The 18,013-nt window shown below is 45.8% G+C and overlaps 1 protein-coding gene across 1 annotated transcript; it reads left to right on the forward strand.

The window, feature by feature from the left end:
• Positions 1-543: 543 nt before the first annotated feature.
• Positions 544-14,904, forward strand: PLOD1 (procollagen-lysine,2-oxoglutarate 5-dioxygenase 1). Its single transcript, XM_062507562.1, has 19 exons — positions 544-640; positions 4,378-4,469; positions 4,958-5,094; positions 5,738-5,901; positions 6,105-6,217; positions 7,559-7,622; positions 8,716-8,813; positions 9,142-9,243; positions 9,362-9,493; positions 9,780-9,901; positions 10,550-10,654; positions 11,098-11,223; positions 12,043-12,184; positions 12,657-12,770; positions 13,044-13,109; positions 13,434-13,538; positions 13,920-14,066; positions 14,376-14,501; positions 14,749-14,904. Exons 1-19 carry the CDS (start codon positions 559-561, stop codon positions 14,902-14,904), a joined length of 2,193 nt encoding a protein of 730 aa, XP_062363546.1. The 5' UTR covers positions 544-558.
• Positions 14,905-18,013: the final 3,109 nt, after the last annotated feature.

An 18,013-nucleotide genomic window follows, 5' to 3' on the forward strand; every position in this document is an offset into this window, starting at 1 on the left:
GCTACAGCAAGAAAACTCAGCAAAAGGCCACAGAGATTAATGTAAGACTTAAAGATGTGTATATGGCCAGAGAAAACCAGTTAATACAGGAAACAAAACCACTGCAGATTTCGTGTTCGCCGAGGAAATACAGGAGGTGACAGGTAGAAAGAAGCTGCAGCCCACCAGTAGCTGAAGCTGGCCAGAGAGTGACTCCTCTCCTCCTACACCGGCGTTTGCTCAATGCCCGTTTGCCCCTCTGCACACCCACAGCCGGGCGCCCCGCACGCTGCCCAGCCCCCGCAGCCCGGCCAAAGCCGCTGCAGCTGCGGGACCAAACCCCCAGGCTCCTCATCCCGGTGTTCCCTCGCTTACCGCGCGGTCCCAGCGCGTCCTGCCCCTCTTGCGGGGGCCGGGGCTGCCCGGGAGGAGGAGCCACCGCCTCCCCGCTTCCTCCGCCGGGCGGGTCTGGTGCGTGGCACAGCTCCGGCAGCCCCGGAGCCGCCCGGTCCGTCCCGCGGGCATCGCTCCCGGTCAGCGGCAGCTCCCGGAGTGGGCTCCGGGGGACAAGTCGCTTCCATGGTGCCCCCGGCGGTGCTGCTGCTCTGGGCGGTGCTGGCGCTGCTCGGGGCGGGCGGTGGCCGAGCCTCGCAGCAGGAAGGTAAGGGGGGACCGCTCGGGGGGACCGGCAGCGCGGGGAGCCGGCGGTCGGGCTGATGGACGGGCACGGCCGCCCTAGGTGCCGCTGCTGGCCTCCGTCTCCTGGTCTCGCTCCCAAGCATTGCCTGACCCGAGCCTACGGCACAGTGGGAGCCCCTGGGCGGCACCTCGAGCCTCGGGCAGCTCGCAGCTCGGAGTTTGGTGGGACAACGTCATTTCATCCCGTTGAAGGACTCTCCGTCCCGTGGGTTGCGTCCCACCTGGATCAGCCCCTCCCTGCTTTTGGACTTGGGCGGTTCAAGGGGACAGCGTTTGATCCTGGACTGGCCACACTGGCTCAAGACCAGGGATGCTCCTAAAATAGCATCAGTCTGTCTGCCCCGTAAACAGTTGGTAGAAGCTCTAGAGTAGCTGGTGGAACAGCAGAGGATTAGGGCAGCTTCAGAATGTCAGCAGCACTGACAAAGTGGTTCGTACGTTGTCACTCTGCCAAGAGGTTTGGATAATTATCTCTGTCTTTATTAGAGAAGTGGCAATTAGGAGGAGATTTAATCTTGTTATGTGGAATATTTCCCTTCACAGTGTGATTCTGGTATAATTACTTCAATTATATATGTACATTACTTAATACAGTTAGTGTGTATCTGTGGGAGTGTTGGGAGTTCTTTGGCTATAGCGGCATAATTAAAACAAAGAATCTCTGTGCTATCCTGCCTTCCTTGCATATCCCAAATCTTCCATGGTTTTTAGTAAGGTTTTAGAGTGCACTAGAGCTACAAAACTGAGGGCTGGGAAGGAGAATGAGGTAAATTGGTTAGGAAGAGGGATTTGGAATTAGCTGTTGTCTGAACCCATCACTTTTGGTATGGCTCAAAGAGAAAATGCCTCATCTTTCCTGTGTCTCAGCTTCACCAGAGTAATGCGAGAGTAATGATACCTGTCTTCTCTCTTGGATGTTCTTTAAGATTTGTGCAAAAGCTCTCAGTATAGTTATTTGTAGTTGATATAATTTTGAAAAAAATCTTCTGTAAATGTAATACAGAGATTATATTATCCGCTATTAAATTATGCACTGTTGTTTTTTTTTTTTCTCTATTTGATCCCCATATTAATGGTGTTTTCTTAGACACTATCTTAACAGGAAGTGGCACAGTAAGATTTCCCAAATCATATCTTAGGATTAAATTCATTCCTTGTCCTAAAATGTAGCTGCAGCTGTGCTTTCCCTGTAGACTTAGGGCAGAAGTAAATAACTTCAATTTTTTTTTTTTTTTTGTTACTGAACTAATCTGGTCTCTGATTTCTGTTCTTTATAAAAACTCAGAAGTTTACGGAATAATTTCCTTGCAATCTTAGTATCAGAATTCCTGTTCCAGTGCTTTGTTCTTACAGAATCCTTTTCATTACAGAGCTCTAAAACTTTCACAAAAGTGATAAATGTCCTCTTTTATCCTTCTATAGATATAAGAACAGGGATAGCAGGATTGGCTCCTTGTTGCATAGCAGAACCAGTAATACAGTCCAGCTCCCATGCTTCTGGGTCCAGTGCTTGCTTTGTTAACCACCCTGTGTTTGTACTTTGCAGCCATGCCATTATTAAATGTATTTATACAATTCCTAATTGTCAGTGTGGCCCAAGGAGCCTTTGGGCCCAGGAGGCCCAGCTTAGCAGAACAGGCTGCAATTCTACATATGGAAATTGACTGTGATATGGGAAACAGGGAAGCATCAATCTGTTTAGGATGTTTTGAAAAGCTGGCATGTGATACTGAAAGTAAGAGAGTTTACTACTCTGTCCTTGAAAGTACTTATCAGCTGCATCAGTGTTCAGCAAAATCTTTGGGAAAGAGAAGAAAGGGTTAAAGCAGAAGGAGTGGAAGCAACATAGCTCAGCACAAACTTCCAGTGCTGGGCTGAAGGAATGTCTCTTGGGACAGAAAGCTACTGCAGAGAGTTCTTAGAACAGAAACTGAGCTTAGTGTCTCTCGTGTCCTACCCCACAGGGAGTCTGTAACTTGGAATTCTGCTGGGGACGAGAGTGGTCTTTGTGCTGGATTTTCATCTGGGTTCACAAACTGCATGGGGAGAACTTTTCTGTCTTAGAAATAGGACACCGCTTCCTGTACTGTGTGAGCCTTTAGCCCTCATCCTTTCCAGCAGACTTTTGGCAGTGAAATCATAAACAGTGTGTGGCTTTCTTGGGGTGGCAGCAAGAAAATGAATTAGTGATTTATTTAATGTGAGATGCCTGAGATTTTGGGCTGAAATAATTGCCTAACAATCAGCATCCTTTCTGTCTTTCCTTCTCTTATCATTTTCATATGTTTTCTCCCCTCATGTACTAAAATTTGAGGGTTGTCCACATTCCTCTCTGGCAAACCCATATTTTCCCCCCTATTCCTTGGCAGTATGATCCTCACCTTCTCAGAACCCATGAGCTCAGAGCTCTCTCATAAAGTTGCTGTGGCTTTCTGTGTGCCATCATATGGCTAGAAACTTTAAAGGCTTTAACATATTCCCCAAGGACACATGTATTTTGCTCATTTATTTGTTCCCTCTGACTGGGCTGGACACAAGGCACTGGAGTGTGCTGGAGGTGCTAGATCAGTAGTGCACTTCATATGTCTAAAAATCTGCCCTTAAATCTGCACCTATATAGGATTAATATTCTTTTATTTATCAGTTTGTGCGCACGTCTAATAAATACAATTAGGCCTGACCTTTTGATTGTTCTCAATCTCTCTTCTGTTTTTTATTCTGATGCAGGTAAAGGATTTGAGGAATTTCTTTGGGAATATCTTCTTTCTTCCTGACTTGCAATCTTGCACTTAATTTTTGCTTTTGCTCCCTTTGTCAGGTCTAGCTAAAACTCCAGCTTCTAGATCCTTCCTCTCTAAGACTAGACAGAGTATCAGTTGGGTACATGAGGGAGATGCATCTGGTACATCCATTGAAAAAAACCCATTGTTCCAAAAAAAGCCTGCTGAGGCCAAGAAAATGTGCTTTCAGTTTTTCCTGGTATTTTCTGATGTTTAAATCGGATGGCCAGGATTTGCATTTAGGCACTGTTGCCAGAGCCTATAAAATTTCCTACTTCAGCAAAACTGCTAAGGTGAAGTATAGCATTTCATCATTACAATGAGGAAACCAGAACGTCCACGTAAAACTCATATTCCAGGGTACCACAGAGAACCTTCTGAAAGAGAGCTTCAGGATTTAGTTTAATAATTTTTAAGGAACTGGAAACTAAAAACAAGTTTGGGAGGAGAATGTAAATTAAAATTATAGCACAAATAAATTCACATTGAATATGTATGAAAAACTGGAAAATGCCTCAGGAATGCAGTAGAAAATTGGAGCAGCCATGGAGAGGGAATAATAACAGTCTAATTTTGGTTTTCCCTACATCCAGTCTATGCTGAGTGACAAAAAAGCAGTTCTGTGGGGAACAGAAAGTCAAAACTGCATTAAATGGATGACTTCTAAATGGGTATTTTGTAGTAATTCTATTTTTTATCTTCAAGTTTAATTTCCTTTGTACTCTCTGTGAGAGAATTGTAGCTTTCACCAGCAGGGCAAAAACCCACTTAATTTTTTTTTTCTTTTTTTAAACTCAGGTGATGAAATTGTATATTTGCATAATCTCTCATTTTATATCCACAATCAAGTTAGATGTGGAACAACAGGTTGTGGAAACAACACAAGTTGAGTATCTCCTGTGCTTTCCCCTGTGTGCAGAAAAACTGCTGGTTCTGACTGTTGCCACCAAGCAGAATGAAGGATTCCAGCGGTTCAGAAGATCAGCCCAGTTCTTCAACTATAAACTCCAGGTGATGTCTAGCAGCTTCCATGGTGGTTGGTCAAGGGAATTTCAAATTGTGGAATGGATAAGATTTGGCCCTACAGTGATTAAATAAAAGCTCAAGAGAGGACACACACCTGCTCAAGTGGCTGAAGAGTACTGTGACTGGGTCATTTCTGCCGTGCCCTGAGCGTTGGCTTGGGGTGAGATCCATAACTCCTGCTCAGAGGAGCCTCATGGCACTTTTCCATTGCAAGGCCCAGACACACAGTATGGAGCGTGCTCCTGTCCCTGTGGCTAGGAGTGCTTTGTCACTCTGCTATATTGTGACACTGATTGTCCAGCCCAGAGACTGGATCAAAGGCTGCCTAGTCCATTTGTCCTGGGGCTGTTATTTGTGCTGTGATTTGCACTGGGAGTTATGAGGACCAGTAAGTTTGTGGGTTCTGGTTCTTTGCTGTGAGCCTTGCTGGGAAAGTACCCTGTTGAGGTGACCCTGTGCCTGTTACTGTGTAGGTGCTGGGGCTGGATGAGGAGTGGCAGGGTGGAGATGACCAGCAGCCAGCTGGAGGTGGGCAGAAGGTCCGTCTCCTGAAGTCAGCTCTGAAGCAGTATGAGGATAAGGAGGACTTGATCATCCTTTTTGTAGAAAGGTAATGGTTGCAAAGAATTTGCCATGAGCTGAATCTTGTGGCTGTTTGGACAGGTTCTCACTGAGAAGAAATGAACTGTGAAATCAATTGCTTTTGAAAAGTGTGTCCAGATCTCTGTTGTTTTTGGTTGTTTTTTTTTTTTTTTTTCCTTGAATGCTCTGTATTTTCCTGGGAATCACTCAGTGCTGCATTTGTGGCAGTTGGGAAGGTCTGATCAGAATACACTGATGCCAATTCCTGCATAAAGTTGATAGCATTGTGCCTGATTCTGCCACGGTGGAATTTGGCTGCCTCTGTCTGCAGAGAATGAGCAGACAATTCCTGTGGAACTAGGCAGGCCTTTTTTACCAGAGTTACTTGTTACTTGTGAGGTAGGCTGCAGCACATCCTGAGAGCCAAGAATTAGGCTGCCAGAGAGGTGAAGAGAGAAAAGGATAGGTTGGACTCTCACTCTCTTTTCATATGCCCAGCATACAAATAAGACTACACTTTAATTAGCTGCATTACAAAAAAATGTAATACTGTTAAACAGAGCTAAAAGAAAGGGGTTCCCAAAGAATTAGCTGTTTCTAAAAATTTTTCTCACTGACATGTTTTTCTGACTCCATTCCTTTTGTCCTTTTTTGTCTGTCTCTTTCTCTAGCTATGATGTGCTCTTTGCTTCGGGCCCCACAGAACTGCTGAAGAAGTTCAAACAAGCCAAGAGCAAGGTGATTTTCTCAGCAGAGAATTACATCTATCCTGACAGAAAGTTGGAAGCCAAGTATCCTCAGGTGCGAGATGGAAAGCGCTTCCTGGGTTCTGGAGGTGAGACACAGAGCTTGCTTTCAGCTTTCTCCTCCTATTTGACTTGTGGGAGAAGTGGCAGAGCAAATGGAAAGCTGATGAGTCTGCAGCAGCACAGGGTGTAGTGAGATTTCATGTGAGAGAAGTGAAAGTACATGTATACGGGAGTACTTCCATTTTTTGGTCATCTGGGTTGAAACACCTCCTCATACTTATTCCCACAGGCTTCATAGGTTATGCTCCAAACCTGAAGAAGCTTGTGGAGGAATGGAAAGGACAGGATGATGACAGTGACCAGCTCTTCTACACAAATATCTTCTTGGATCCAGAAAAAAGAGTAGGTCTATCTAGATTCTGGGTTTCTGACAATTTGCATTCTAGCCAGTACCCCCATTTTCTGTTATTAGCAATTTTTATATTTAAGCATAAAATGTGAATGGAAAGAGAGATGTCTGAAAACAAGTCTTAGTGGAGGCTCATACCAGTATCTGTAGGTGCTGGTGTTTAAAGCCATTGAGTGTGGAGGAACTAACCAGCCTCCTCCCAGGGGATGTGAAACTGCAGAGTGCAGTGCTGACTTAGAGATAGCCAACCTAGCACTGAAGTACATTTTAGGAAAATGCCATCTAACATCCTACAGAAGCCTGGAATGGACCCTGGAAGCAGCTTTGTGATTCCAGCACTGTGTGCTGCACTGGCCAGACCATCCAGCCCACAGGTCATTCTGGTTCTCCTGTCCCTGCCCAGCTGTGCATTTCAGAGGCCAGTCTGTCCCTGGAGTCAGACCAAATGCATGGAGAACTCAAACTGTAACAGCAGTTTAAAAATCAAGAGGAAGCATTTGAAATAGGGAACTGTTATCAGACTTAGAGAGACACTAGCAATTTTTTACCAGCAAGGCTGGTACAAAATTTAGAGCAGCTGGACTTTTTTAGTTCCCCAAATCTGAGTATGGCCTGTGATACTTTAACATGAATAGTCCCTTTAATGTTCTCATCTGCAGTTCTGGCCCTGTGCCACACAAGGGCTGAGTAATTCCCCTGACCTGGCACTCAGACAGTGGCTGTTAGCACCCTGCTGTCCTTCCCAGTAATCAGTCTTAATAGATGCCTGTAGGGACACAGAATTGTGTTAAGTCAGAGTTGCATTTTAGTCCGACTCAGAGTGTGATTTGCAGCAGGGAATAAAAACAAAGATTGCACAAGCTAACCATGCACCTTACTGTGGTCTGGTTTGACACTGGTACCTGGGGCAATGCTTGGGGTCACACTTATCCTGTAGATAGGAGGCAAGAAACTTTTCACAGCAGATAGTTTTGCTATCTGGCATTCCTGTGTATTATATGTATTGTGGGGTTTATATGACTGAGTGTAAGTCTACTTCATTTATATGATGATTTATTAACACACCCACAGCAGCTTTAAAAGGGTGGGAGAGGGGTTTTGCACAGTTTTGCCTAGTAGAATATGTTTAACTTGTTCTTGAGAATGGTGAATTTTCCCAGGTTTGAATGAAAATTATGATTATCTGGGAATATTTTAGGCTTCAGAGTTTGGAAAGTTTGCAAATGACTATAGGAATGGGATATATCCTCACTGAGCATAGGGTCTGTTGTTCTATATAAAGAATGGATGCCTTTTGTATTCTAATTAAGGTTATTTATCTAATTATTTTAAAGGGAAGTATCAACATCAGTCTAGACCACAGAAGCCGGATCTTCCAAAACCTAAATGGAGCATTAGGTGAGATGGAAGAAGGAAGCTCATTTCTCCTTGGAATGCAATTTGCGTGTTGACACCAGAAATAAAGCTATGGCTGAAGGGATTGTGTTTCAGAAATGGCTGTCCCCACAGAAAAAGCTTTATTAAAAGTCTCTGGCAGAGTTCTGGGATTTGTTTGCAATTCCACTGTGACCAACTATGTTCTCATTGCAATTCCTTCTCCACTTCAGGGAATGCAGGTCAGGTTTTTTGTCTTACACCTCCTTGCCACTTTGATCTCCAGGCATGTCAGATTGCATTAGCCTTGGGGACTGGGAGGGACTTCCACTGCAAGTAATGACACACAGCCCTGCCTAGGGCTTGCCTGTCTTTCTGCTTCAGAACAGTGCTGGAATGCCATGGGAGGTGAGAAGTGGCCAGATATGCCTGTGATCATTTACTGACTGTACCAGGCTTCTGACCTGACCTGCTGATTGGTTTTGCTGGTCCTGGCAAGAGGGATTCACTCGCTCTCCTGTCAATGCTGCCTAATGTTTTCAGCCTTGTACCATTCCATTCTCTTTATTCTGGTCAAGTAAAAAGTGATAATGGCAGTGTAGTTTTTGGCTCCTGTGCTCATTATATCAATGATAGACTGCAGCTTGTATCTGTGCTAGTCTTTTTTTCCAAAGGAGTTTGCATGGTTGTGTTGAGGCAACATCCTGGATGATCTCTGCCAGGAGGATGGACTCTTGTGAGGGGTGACAAAGAGAGACGTCAGGTGCATAGAACACTTAGGTGAGAAGGGCCTGAGTTCTCCCATCAGTGATTGTCCCTGTCATCAGTAGCTGTTCCTCACTGCAGTTTGTCAGTGCCAGTTTTGAAAGAATCTTTCAGTATGACTTCTGCCAATTCCCAGTCATTGTCCAGCCTCCCAACCATCCTCCTGTTACTTCACAGGATCATTCTGAATATGATTCTCTCCTTTAAAGATTTGGTTTCTAGCCCTTAAACTACTTGTGCACGATTATCCATTGTCCACACTTTTATCTTTCAGCAATTCTTCTGTACAAATGAGGCATTGTGCTTCTAATTATCAATAAAAGCCTTAACATGATGACATTGTCATTTCCAGATGAGATAGTACTGAAGTTTGAAAACTCACGAGTGAGAGCAAGAAACTTGTTATATGACACTCTGCCTGTGGTGATCCATGGAAATGGACCTACCAAGGTAAGTGAACTGTCGTGAGAGAAAGTTTTGGTCTGTGTTTGTTGCAAAAGGACTCTAGGCTTGATGGATCAGGATCCTGCCTCCACTTGTATTAACTTTCCCTGTGTGCATTTACATTTGAGAAACAATAAGCAGTCCAGGCACGTAGCAGCAAGATGGATCTGGTTCAAAGACCCACATGTAGTTGGACCCTCAGGCTGTCATGCTTTTCAAAATCTTTAGCTCACAGAGAAGGTAAACCAAGTTGAAATGTGATCTCACAGTGGGGGTGCACACAAAGAAACTCCCCTGCCTTGTAATGCATAATCTGGCAAATTGCCTTTTGCAGCTGCAGCTGAACTACCTGGGAAACTACATTCCTCAAATATGGACATTTGAGACTGGCTGCACGGTGTGTGATGAAGGTCTGCGAAGCCTTGTGGGGTTTAAGGTAAGGCTGCTATGCCTATTCAAAGCTCTCAAAACAAGTCTTAGAATTGTTACTTTCTCACCTGAAACATGACTCACCACTTCTCTTTTCTTCTCTTCTCACCACATCCTGAATGTAGGATGAGGCACTGCCAATGATTCTGATTGGCATTTTCATTGAGCAGCCCACGCCATTCCTCTCACAGTTTTTCCTGAGGCTTCGTAACCTTCGTTACCCAAAGCAACGAATCCAGCTCTTCATTCACAACCATGTAAGTGAAGTTGGCTTGTGATGGTCTTAGCCAATGTGGGGAAAATGTACACCTCGACCTCTAGGTACTTTTGCAACCTTGGGCTAGACTTCCAGACTGTGTAATCACTGTACTTATCTTCACTGGCACCCATATGATCTCACACTTATCTACAGTGACACCCATCCAGCTGTAAATGTGTGGAAGCTGGCTTAAGAGCTGTTGCCCTCCTACTTATTTTCAAGAACAGGAGGGTGAGTGGCCTGGATGAGCCCATCTTACCTGTTTTTCCTTACTTTTGGAATAGGATGAACATCACTTAATGGAGGTGGATTCTTTTGTAGAAGAGCATGGCAAAGAATATCTCACTGTCAAGGTGATTGGACCAGAAGATGAGGTGGAGAATGCTGAGGCACGTAACTTGGGCATGTAAGTGAAGAGGCCATACATGATAGCCAGCAGAGACAGCCTTTGTACAAACTAAGACATTTGTTTTTTCTGAGGATCATCCCTGTCAAGTGATTGCTCTTGCTTTTTCAGTCACCCTTTTCAGTTTTTCTAGCATTAACTCTGATGCCCTTATATATTAGGAAAAAATCAGCTTCCATACCAGCTCCCATTGTCCAGTTTCAGAAACTAAGTTCTCACTGGACCTTTGTTCTGACAGAAAGATAGCCCTGTATCTTCCACCATCATCTATATACCCAGCCACAGAGCACAAAGGATATGCACTTACCTGACGAGGAGTGTTGTAGCAAAACTAAGAACTAGTAGGAGAGTATCTTCCTGTCTGTGATCAGGATGTTTGAGCTCAGGTGTGGATTTGGGCCAGGTGTAAATGAGATCCTCTTCAGTCTGAGCTGAGGAAACAGTTCGTGAAATGTGATTTTGTCTGTGTCTCAGTATCTGCTATTAGATCTGAATCTGATGTGCTTGTACTATGCTGGCCCTCTGAGCTGTTACATTAAACCAAACTTCTCTGACCACACAGAAGACTACAAGATGAAGAAATTCTCAGTGCTCTCTCCTTTGCCTTCCTCTGGTTTAGGATGTGACTTTCCTTTTCTCTGGCTGTAGGGATTTGTGCAGGAAGGATCCTGACTGCGACTATTACTTTAGCCTGGATGCTGAGGTAGTTCTGAAGAACACAGAGACTCTGAGGCTTCTGATTGAACAAAACAAGTGAGTTTTTTCGTCTGAGCAATGCTTACTGGTCATCTCACATGAGGAATTCAGTGCACATCCCTGAGATGTGTAGAGAACTGGGAGAGCTGTACCAGAAATGGGATGTTAGCCAAACACCTCTTATGTGTGTTTTTCTTTTCATTGTAGTTGTAATACCTGTATTTTAGGCAGGGGATGCAAATCATCCTTAGCTTTGTTTTTATATAGTCACTAGAACAAATCGGATTCTACCAGATGTGGTGTAGGGTGCAGTTAGAGAGGAGATTGGGACCGTATTTACCCTTTCTTATCTGGCATTTCATTCCAACAGAGTTAACAAAACAGCAACTCTGTAAGTAAGGGAGGAAATAGCTCTTACAGTGCTGTGGTTTGTAAATATTTTCCTTTTTTTCCTGTGGTAACATCCTGTCCTGCAATTCCTTTTTCTTTCATGCTTCCAGGCTGGTGATTGCTCCCCTGGTGAGCCGTCACGAGAAGCTGTGGTCCAATTTCTGGGGAGCACTGAGCCCTGATGGATACTACGCCCGCTCAGAAGATTATGTGGATATTGTTCAGAGGCGCAGAGTGTGAGTATGCAAAGAGAGCTTTTCACCGATGTAATCCCTCAAATGTAAAGCTTGCTGCAGCACATTATTAATGTTAAAGAACCAGAGGGCACAAATGTCTTAATGTATAGGAAAGGAAAAGAAGTGTCTGCTCCCATTTGGAAGCTGCTTTATGTTCTCCCCCGAGCAGAGACAATAACGTACTTGAGGCAGATTTTCTTATGATCAGAGTAAGGGTTTGAGAGTGCTGACTGCTGAAGTCATCTCATCTTACTTGTGTCATGTTTTCCCACCTGGAGATTATAGTTAGTGTGATCCTTAAAATCCTGTGAAGTGCTGTCTAATCTCTGTCAGATAAATCTTCAGAAAATACCAGGTGATCCTTTAATGGAAGATTCACAAAACAGAATTGTTGATTCATTCATATTCTTGAGGGACCCTCTTTTTCACAGGCCATTATACGTGCAATAAACGCTGGAAGTCAGCTTATGCACTTTTGGCTGGTTCAGTTTCTTTAAATGACTTGAAAAAATATGTTGATCTCTCTGGGAAGAGATTCAAGCCATTAATTACGTCCCAAGCAAAAATCACACAGTAGCAATTAATTACTTTCACAGTGGACTAGCATTTGTGCAGCTTAAAAGCTGTGGGCAATATAAGTGATTTTTTTCTGGAATGCCAGTCTCTGTTGGTATGGTTTCTCCCTACTGTTCTGAGTTGAACATTAGCTCATTTTGGCAAGCCTGGCTGACACTGCAGTGCTGCCTGTCATCCTGTAAAGTCCAGCAGTATCTGTCTTAGTGGTATTTCAAGTCTCACTTTTCTTCTGCTGTATTTCAGTGGGCTTTGGAATGTTCCCTACATCAGCAGTGTTTACATGGTTAAAGCCAAGGCTCTGCGCTCGGAGCTTGACCAGGGAGATCTGTTCCACAGTGGCAAGCTGGATGCTGACATGGCTTTCTGCCACAACGTTCGGAACCAGGTCAGTCAAGGAAAAGCTGGCAGAGGAGAGCTGCATGCCAGGGTGAAGGGTACAGGATTAATTAGTTTCAAGGCATTCAGCTCTGCCGGGGAAGGGATAGGGTGAACTGGTACTAGTCAGTACAGTGCAGACTTTGGAACAGCATGGGATTTCTGTCTTGCTGTGAAACCATGTTTAGCCATGGACCACAAAATGTGGATAACATTTTCGTTCTTGGGCCTTTGCTCTAAATGGGATTGACAGGGTAAGAAGGAAGACCCTAATCTCTCAGCTGCTGCTCTTCTATGCTTCTAGCCCTGGCTGGTAGGACACAGAATTCCTGTCTCTGCCTGTAACCTTTCAGAGTTTCTCATATCAGGGTGGAAAAAAAACTGAAAGCCCACAGGAATGAGTAAACAAACAGCTTGGAGAACTTGGTTTCATAGTGGCTCTCAGAAATACGAGGCCTTTTTTGTTTCTGTCTGTCCTGCAGGGAGTCTTTATGTACCTGACAAACCAGCATCAGTTTGGACACATACTGTCCCTGGAGAATTACCAGACAAGTCACCTCCACAATGACCTCTGGCAAATATTCAGCAATCCTGAGGTGAGATAACCTGCATACTTAGAAGGCACAGCAATGTGGGAAGACCTGATATTAGCTTCACCACTGTGGGAAGTCCAGGCTTTGTAATAATGGTGTGTCGCAGGTGGGATGAGGAGCACAGGCACACAGTTTGAAGAGAACATGTTTTTGGGATCATAACAGATGAATCTTCAAAGCCTGTGGAATACTGCTTGCACGAATGCCTGGCCTTTTATTACCACTTTTAGCAGGGGCCCCACAGAAATTACTGGTTTGCTTATCTTCTAATTGCAGGACTGGAGAGAAAAGTACATCCATGAAAACTACACAGCAGCTCTGAAAGGGAAATTGGTAGAAATGGTAAGAAAACACCACTCTTATCCATCAGAATGGGAGATGAGCTTTAGGACAATGCTTTATCATAATTATTGTAATTCTCAGGAATAAGCAGTCAAGCACAGGACACATGACCTGGAAAGTCCTTTTACAGCCAAATCATTATCCTGGAAGTACACCTCCAGCTCTCTTAAGTGGAAGTGGGGCACATAAATCAGAAGACAAATTTTTATCCTCAATATTTTAGTTTCCTTCCACTTATTCAGTCTACACTCAGTTTAGCCTTGCTTCTTTTACCTCAAGCACCTGTCCTTGTTTCTGCTGTTCTCACCTGTCTGCTATCTGCAGCCCTGCCCAGATGTTTACTGGTTCCCCATATTCACTGACACTGCCTGTGATGAGCTGGTGGAAGAAATGGAACATTATGGCCAGTGGTCCACAGGTGACAACACGGTAAGTAAAAAACAGGAGCTCTTTTGAGTTCTGGGCTACACCATTTTCTGTGCATACCTGGTGATAGCAGTGCCTCCTGTGGGAAGGCATTAGAAACTGAATTAAACCAGAAAAGTAGAGACAGTACTTTAATTTTGCTCCTGATTAACTCTGATTTTTCCCTGAGTCCTCTTTAGAGTCCTCTGAAGTTCCAGTGTTCAGCCTCTCTGATGGTAATATTGTTTCCCTTAGGGTTTAATTATGGTTTGAAATGAGCTTTCCATCCTGCAGATTCTGATAAGCAAACATAATGTTTATTTGTAGTTACTAGGAACAAGTAGTTTTCATTCCTGTACTTCAAGGTTCCCATCCTTATGGGTATTTCTATTGATTGTATTTCAGGACAGCAGAATACAAGGAGGATATGAGAATGTCCCAACTATTGACATACACATGAACCAAATTGGCTTTGAAAGAGAATGGTATAAGTTTCTTCTGGACTATATTGCACCCATCACAGAGAAACTGTACCCAGGGTACTACACTAAGGTATGTCCACCTTAACAGCAAAACTCACAGTTAGCTCAGCACCTCCTTCAGCTGCAGCTTTGTGACAAGACTGCCAGAATCCTTCAGCAATACGCACACTCTTTCCTGTACAGAGGAACTGACCCTGCAGTGTGACATAACTACATGCCTTAGGAGATATGTAATTTCTCAGTGACATTCTTCTGCCTGATTGTTGCCTTTCTCCTTTAGCAGTAGGATGCAATTTCAGTGTTACACCCTGCTCTGCAGCTCAGAAGCCACAGACCACCATAGCCCTCTAACAGAGTGCACTTTGTTCTTCCCTCTCAGACCCAGTTTGAACTGGCCTTTGTGGTTCGTTACAAACCTGATGAGCAGCCATCCCTAATGCCCCACCACGACGCATCCACCTTCACCATCAACATTGCCTTGAACAGAGTTGGCATCGACTATGAGGTGAGTGTTTGCCAGGGGTCAGGAGTACAGCACAGCATGGGGAGCAGCTGAAAACCCTTCCCTGATCCACTTCTTCACACTAAGGATTACAATTAATTACTATCTTAGGCTAGGAAAGAGATTTTTGAATACATCAGAACACAGGAGATTCCCCAAGCAACTTGTTACATTTTCAGAAGTGTTGTCTGAAGACACCCTTCCCTGAGGTGCTTTTTCCAAGCTGATGTGTCTCTTGTACTCCCACCAGGGAGGAGGCTGCCGCTTCCTACGCTACAACTGCTCTATTCGAGCTCCAAGGAAAGGCTGGACCCTTATGCATCCAGGACGTCTGACCCACTACCATGAAGGTCTTCCAACCACCAAAGGAACCCGCTACATTGCAGTGTCCTTTCTTGACCCCTAGAGTTCTGCTTCCCAGGAAGGACCTTTCCCTGGCCCTGCTCACTGCTGACTTTGAGCAGAAACAGGGAATGCTGCTGAGAGTTTCTAAGGCATTGTTCAAAGCTACTTGGATTCGATTTTTATATGATTTTTAATATGATTTTTAATGATATTCTAAGACTCCACTACTGGAAGATCTCCCTCTCTGATACTGCAGGTAATATCTAGGAATATTGCTGTAGAAGTTCAAAGGAGATTTTGTGCCTTCATTTTTGATTCTGCTCCTCATCCACTGTTTCTTGAAAGCGCTGTTTACTTGAACTTTCATCAGTGATTGATTGGCTTTTAAAAGTGCTTTTTTGACCGGAAATGCAGCTTTTTGGAGGCAAGTTACAAGCTGGAAGCCTGTATTCATCCACAGCATAAATGGGACTAGATGTTAGACAATGATTGTTGGACATTATTTTAAATATAAACCGATCAGGAACCTGACTCCAGGAGTCGTAACAGTTAAGTGTCACACCAAAATGAAACTGTGTTGGAAGAACATGAAGGTCATCTGATTCCTTACCTCTTTGCTGTCCTTGCAAGCAAATCACAAAGCAGCAGTAGTGGCAACATAGGTGCTTCTGGTTAGCTAAAGGAAGGTCCTTTTATGATGCTTTACCTCTGGGATTAGACTGAAGAGATAAAAGAACCCCCTACCTTCTGTTTCTCCAGCTAAGAGCAGCAGACATACCCACATAAATTCAGGCCATGTCAATATGCAGATTAAATCTAAGAAGAGGGAGGCTGGGAACAGCTACATCAGTCAGGAGGGCTTCACTGTGGAATTGTCTCTGTTCTATACTCAGTAATGATAGTCAAAAGCTCTGATCAATCTCTGGATAACAACCCAGAGTTCCCTGTGGTCTCTGGTGACCTCATTCCATTTATCAGAGACTGTTTTAATAATTTTCTTTGCTGGCTTATTCACATTAAATGGAAAGAGCTGTTCTTTGGCTCTTGGAGGAAATAATTATTCAGTGTTTCTATTATTTGAGATTGAAAACCAAAACACTCCATTGCAGAAGCTTCTCCAGTGGGGTCAAGGCTGATAGAAATGAGTAGTTAAGAAGTGCTGAGAGATTGTAGTGATCCAGTAGATGTAAAAATATGTCTAGCCTAGATCTGTGGTTAGAGAGGGAAGGGGCAAAAACCTTTCTTGCTTGTGCCTGTGAGATACCTGCTCTGCTTATCAGACACCATTATGTCAGACTAGTGTGTTTCACAAGCAATAAATTCATAGAGTGATTGTCCTTAGGAGAGAAAAAACAAACCAAACCTGTCTTTTATTTAACCTAACCTGTCTGTCTCCAGCTTTTGCTGCCTGATTGTCAGGGTAGAGCCCCTCTTTTGGGATGGGTCACTCTCATGGGGGCACAATAGCTATAACATGTAAGTTCTGACAGGCGCTTACCTGCTCACCTGCACAATTCGAATGTGCCTGAGGAAGGGGACATGCAGCTTCCTCCACTGCCTTCCTTGAATTTTTTAGGTTTATTTCAATGCCACACATCCACCCGTGCCCAGGAAACAATCCAGGCAGGGGCAATCATTTGAGAAGTAAAACTGTACTAAGTCCTGTTACATGAAATCCAGAACTCTTTGTTACCGAACGAAGGGATTGATCAGCCAGTCGTCGAGATGTCCAAAATGTGTATTACGTATTTATTCAGCAGCAAGGATTATTTTGTTTAATTTTGGTTTGATTTAATTTTTTTTTTGTTTTGTTGGGGGTTTTTGTTATTTTGTTGTGTGTTTCCTCGGGCCGGTTCGGTGGCGGGCGTTAACGAGCTGTACGGTTTGAGCGCGGGGAACTCGCATTAAAGCCTTTCCCGTGACGTGGTCCCTGCTTCTGTTCCTGAGGGGAGCCCGGGCCGCCGCCTCCGCCCGCCATGAGGCCCCGCAACTACAACTCCCAGGGTGTCCCGCGCGCGGCGCGTGGCGATGACGCACGCAGCTCCGCGCCTCCCGGGCGACGGCGCCGCGGGGTGACATGGCGGCCGTTTGGGAGCGGCGGTGAAGGTGAGCTCCGGGCGGGGCGGGGCCGGGCCGGGCCGAGCCGAGGGGACCTGGAAGCTTCTCCAGGCTGGAACAGTCTCTCTGAGGGTCCTCTCCGGAGAAGCAGGGATAGGGACAGGGACAAGGGCAGGGCCGGGTGAGTGTCAGACCCTCTGGGGCAGGGTCCTGAGGGGGCGCGAGGCGGGCATGAGGAGGGCGTTTCCCGCCCTTTTCTCCCGCTCCAGAGGGCTGAGGGGGAAGCGGCGTCCGTCCGGAGCGTCAACCCAACGCATTCTCCGGGTACTGGGATGGCTGGGGAGCCCAGAGCATCCGTGGGGCACAGCGGGATGGAGGGGGAGCAGAGCCCAGAGTATTCCTGGGGCACAGCGGGATGGCGGGGGAGCAGAGCCCAGAGCATCCGTGGGGTACAGCGGGATGGCGGGGGAACAGAGCCCAGAGCATCCGTGGGGCACAGCGGGATGGCGGGGGAGCAGAGCCCAGAGTATTCCTGGGGCACAGCGGGATGGAGGGAGAGCAGAGCCCAGAGCATTCCTGGGGCACAGCGGGATGGCGGGGGAGCAGAGCCCAGAGCATTCCTGGGGCACAGCGGGATGGCGGGGGAGCAGAGCCCAGAGCATCCATGGGGTACAGCGGGATGGCGGGGGAACAGAGCCCAGAGTATTCCTGGGGCACAGCGGGATGGAGGGGGAGCAGAGCCCAGAGCATTCCTGGGGCACAGCGGGATGGAGGGGGAGCAGAGCCCAGAGCATCCTTGGGGCACAGCGGGATGGAGGGGGAGCAGAGCCCAGAGCATCCTTGGGGCACAGCGGGATGGAGGGGGAGCAGAGCCCAGAGCATCCTTGGGGCACAGCGGGATGGAGGGAGAGCAGAGCCCAGAGCATCCTTGGGGCACAGCGGGATGGAGGGGGAGCAGAGCCCAGAGCATCCGTGGGGCACAGCCGGATGGAGGGGGAGCAGAGCCCAGAGCATCCGTGGGGCACAGCCGGATGGAGGGAGAGCAGAGCCCAGAGCATCCGTGGGGCACAGCCGGATGGAGGGGGAGCAGAGCCCAGAGCATCCGTGGGGCA

This window comes from Cinclus cinclus, chromosome 23 (assembly GCF_963662255.1).
Source record: "Cinclus cinclus chromosome 23, bCinCin1.1, whole genome shotgun sequence".
Taxonomy (NCBI): domain Eukaryota; kingdom Metazoa; phylum Chordata; class Aves; order Passeriformes; family Cinclidae; genus Cinclus; species Cinclus cinclus.

Excerpts from the sequence above, each read along its gene's own strand:
- PLOD1 (XM_062507562.1), top strand. The coding sequence starts at position 559 with ATGGTGCCCCCGGCGGTGCTGCTGCTCTGGGCGGTGCTGGCGCTGCTC. Across the intron at positions 5,095-5,737 it reads ATCATCCTTTTTGTAGAAAG|CTATGATGTGCTCTTTGCTT; the intron begins GTAATGGTTGCA and ends CTCTTTCTCTAG. Across the intron at positions 9,902-10,549 it reads GAGGCACGTAACTTGGGCAT|GGATTTGTGCAGGAAGGATC; the intron begins GTAAGTGAAGAG and ends CTCTGGCTGTAG.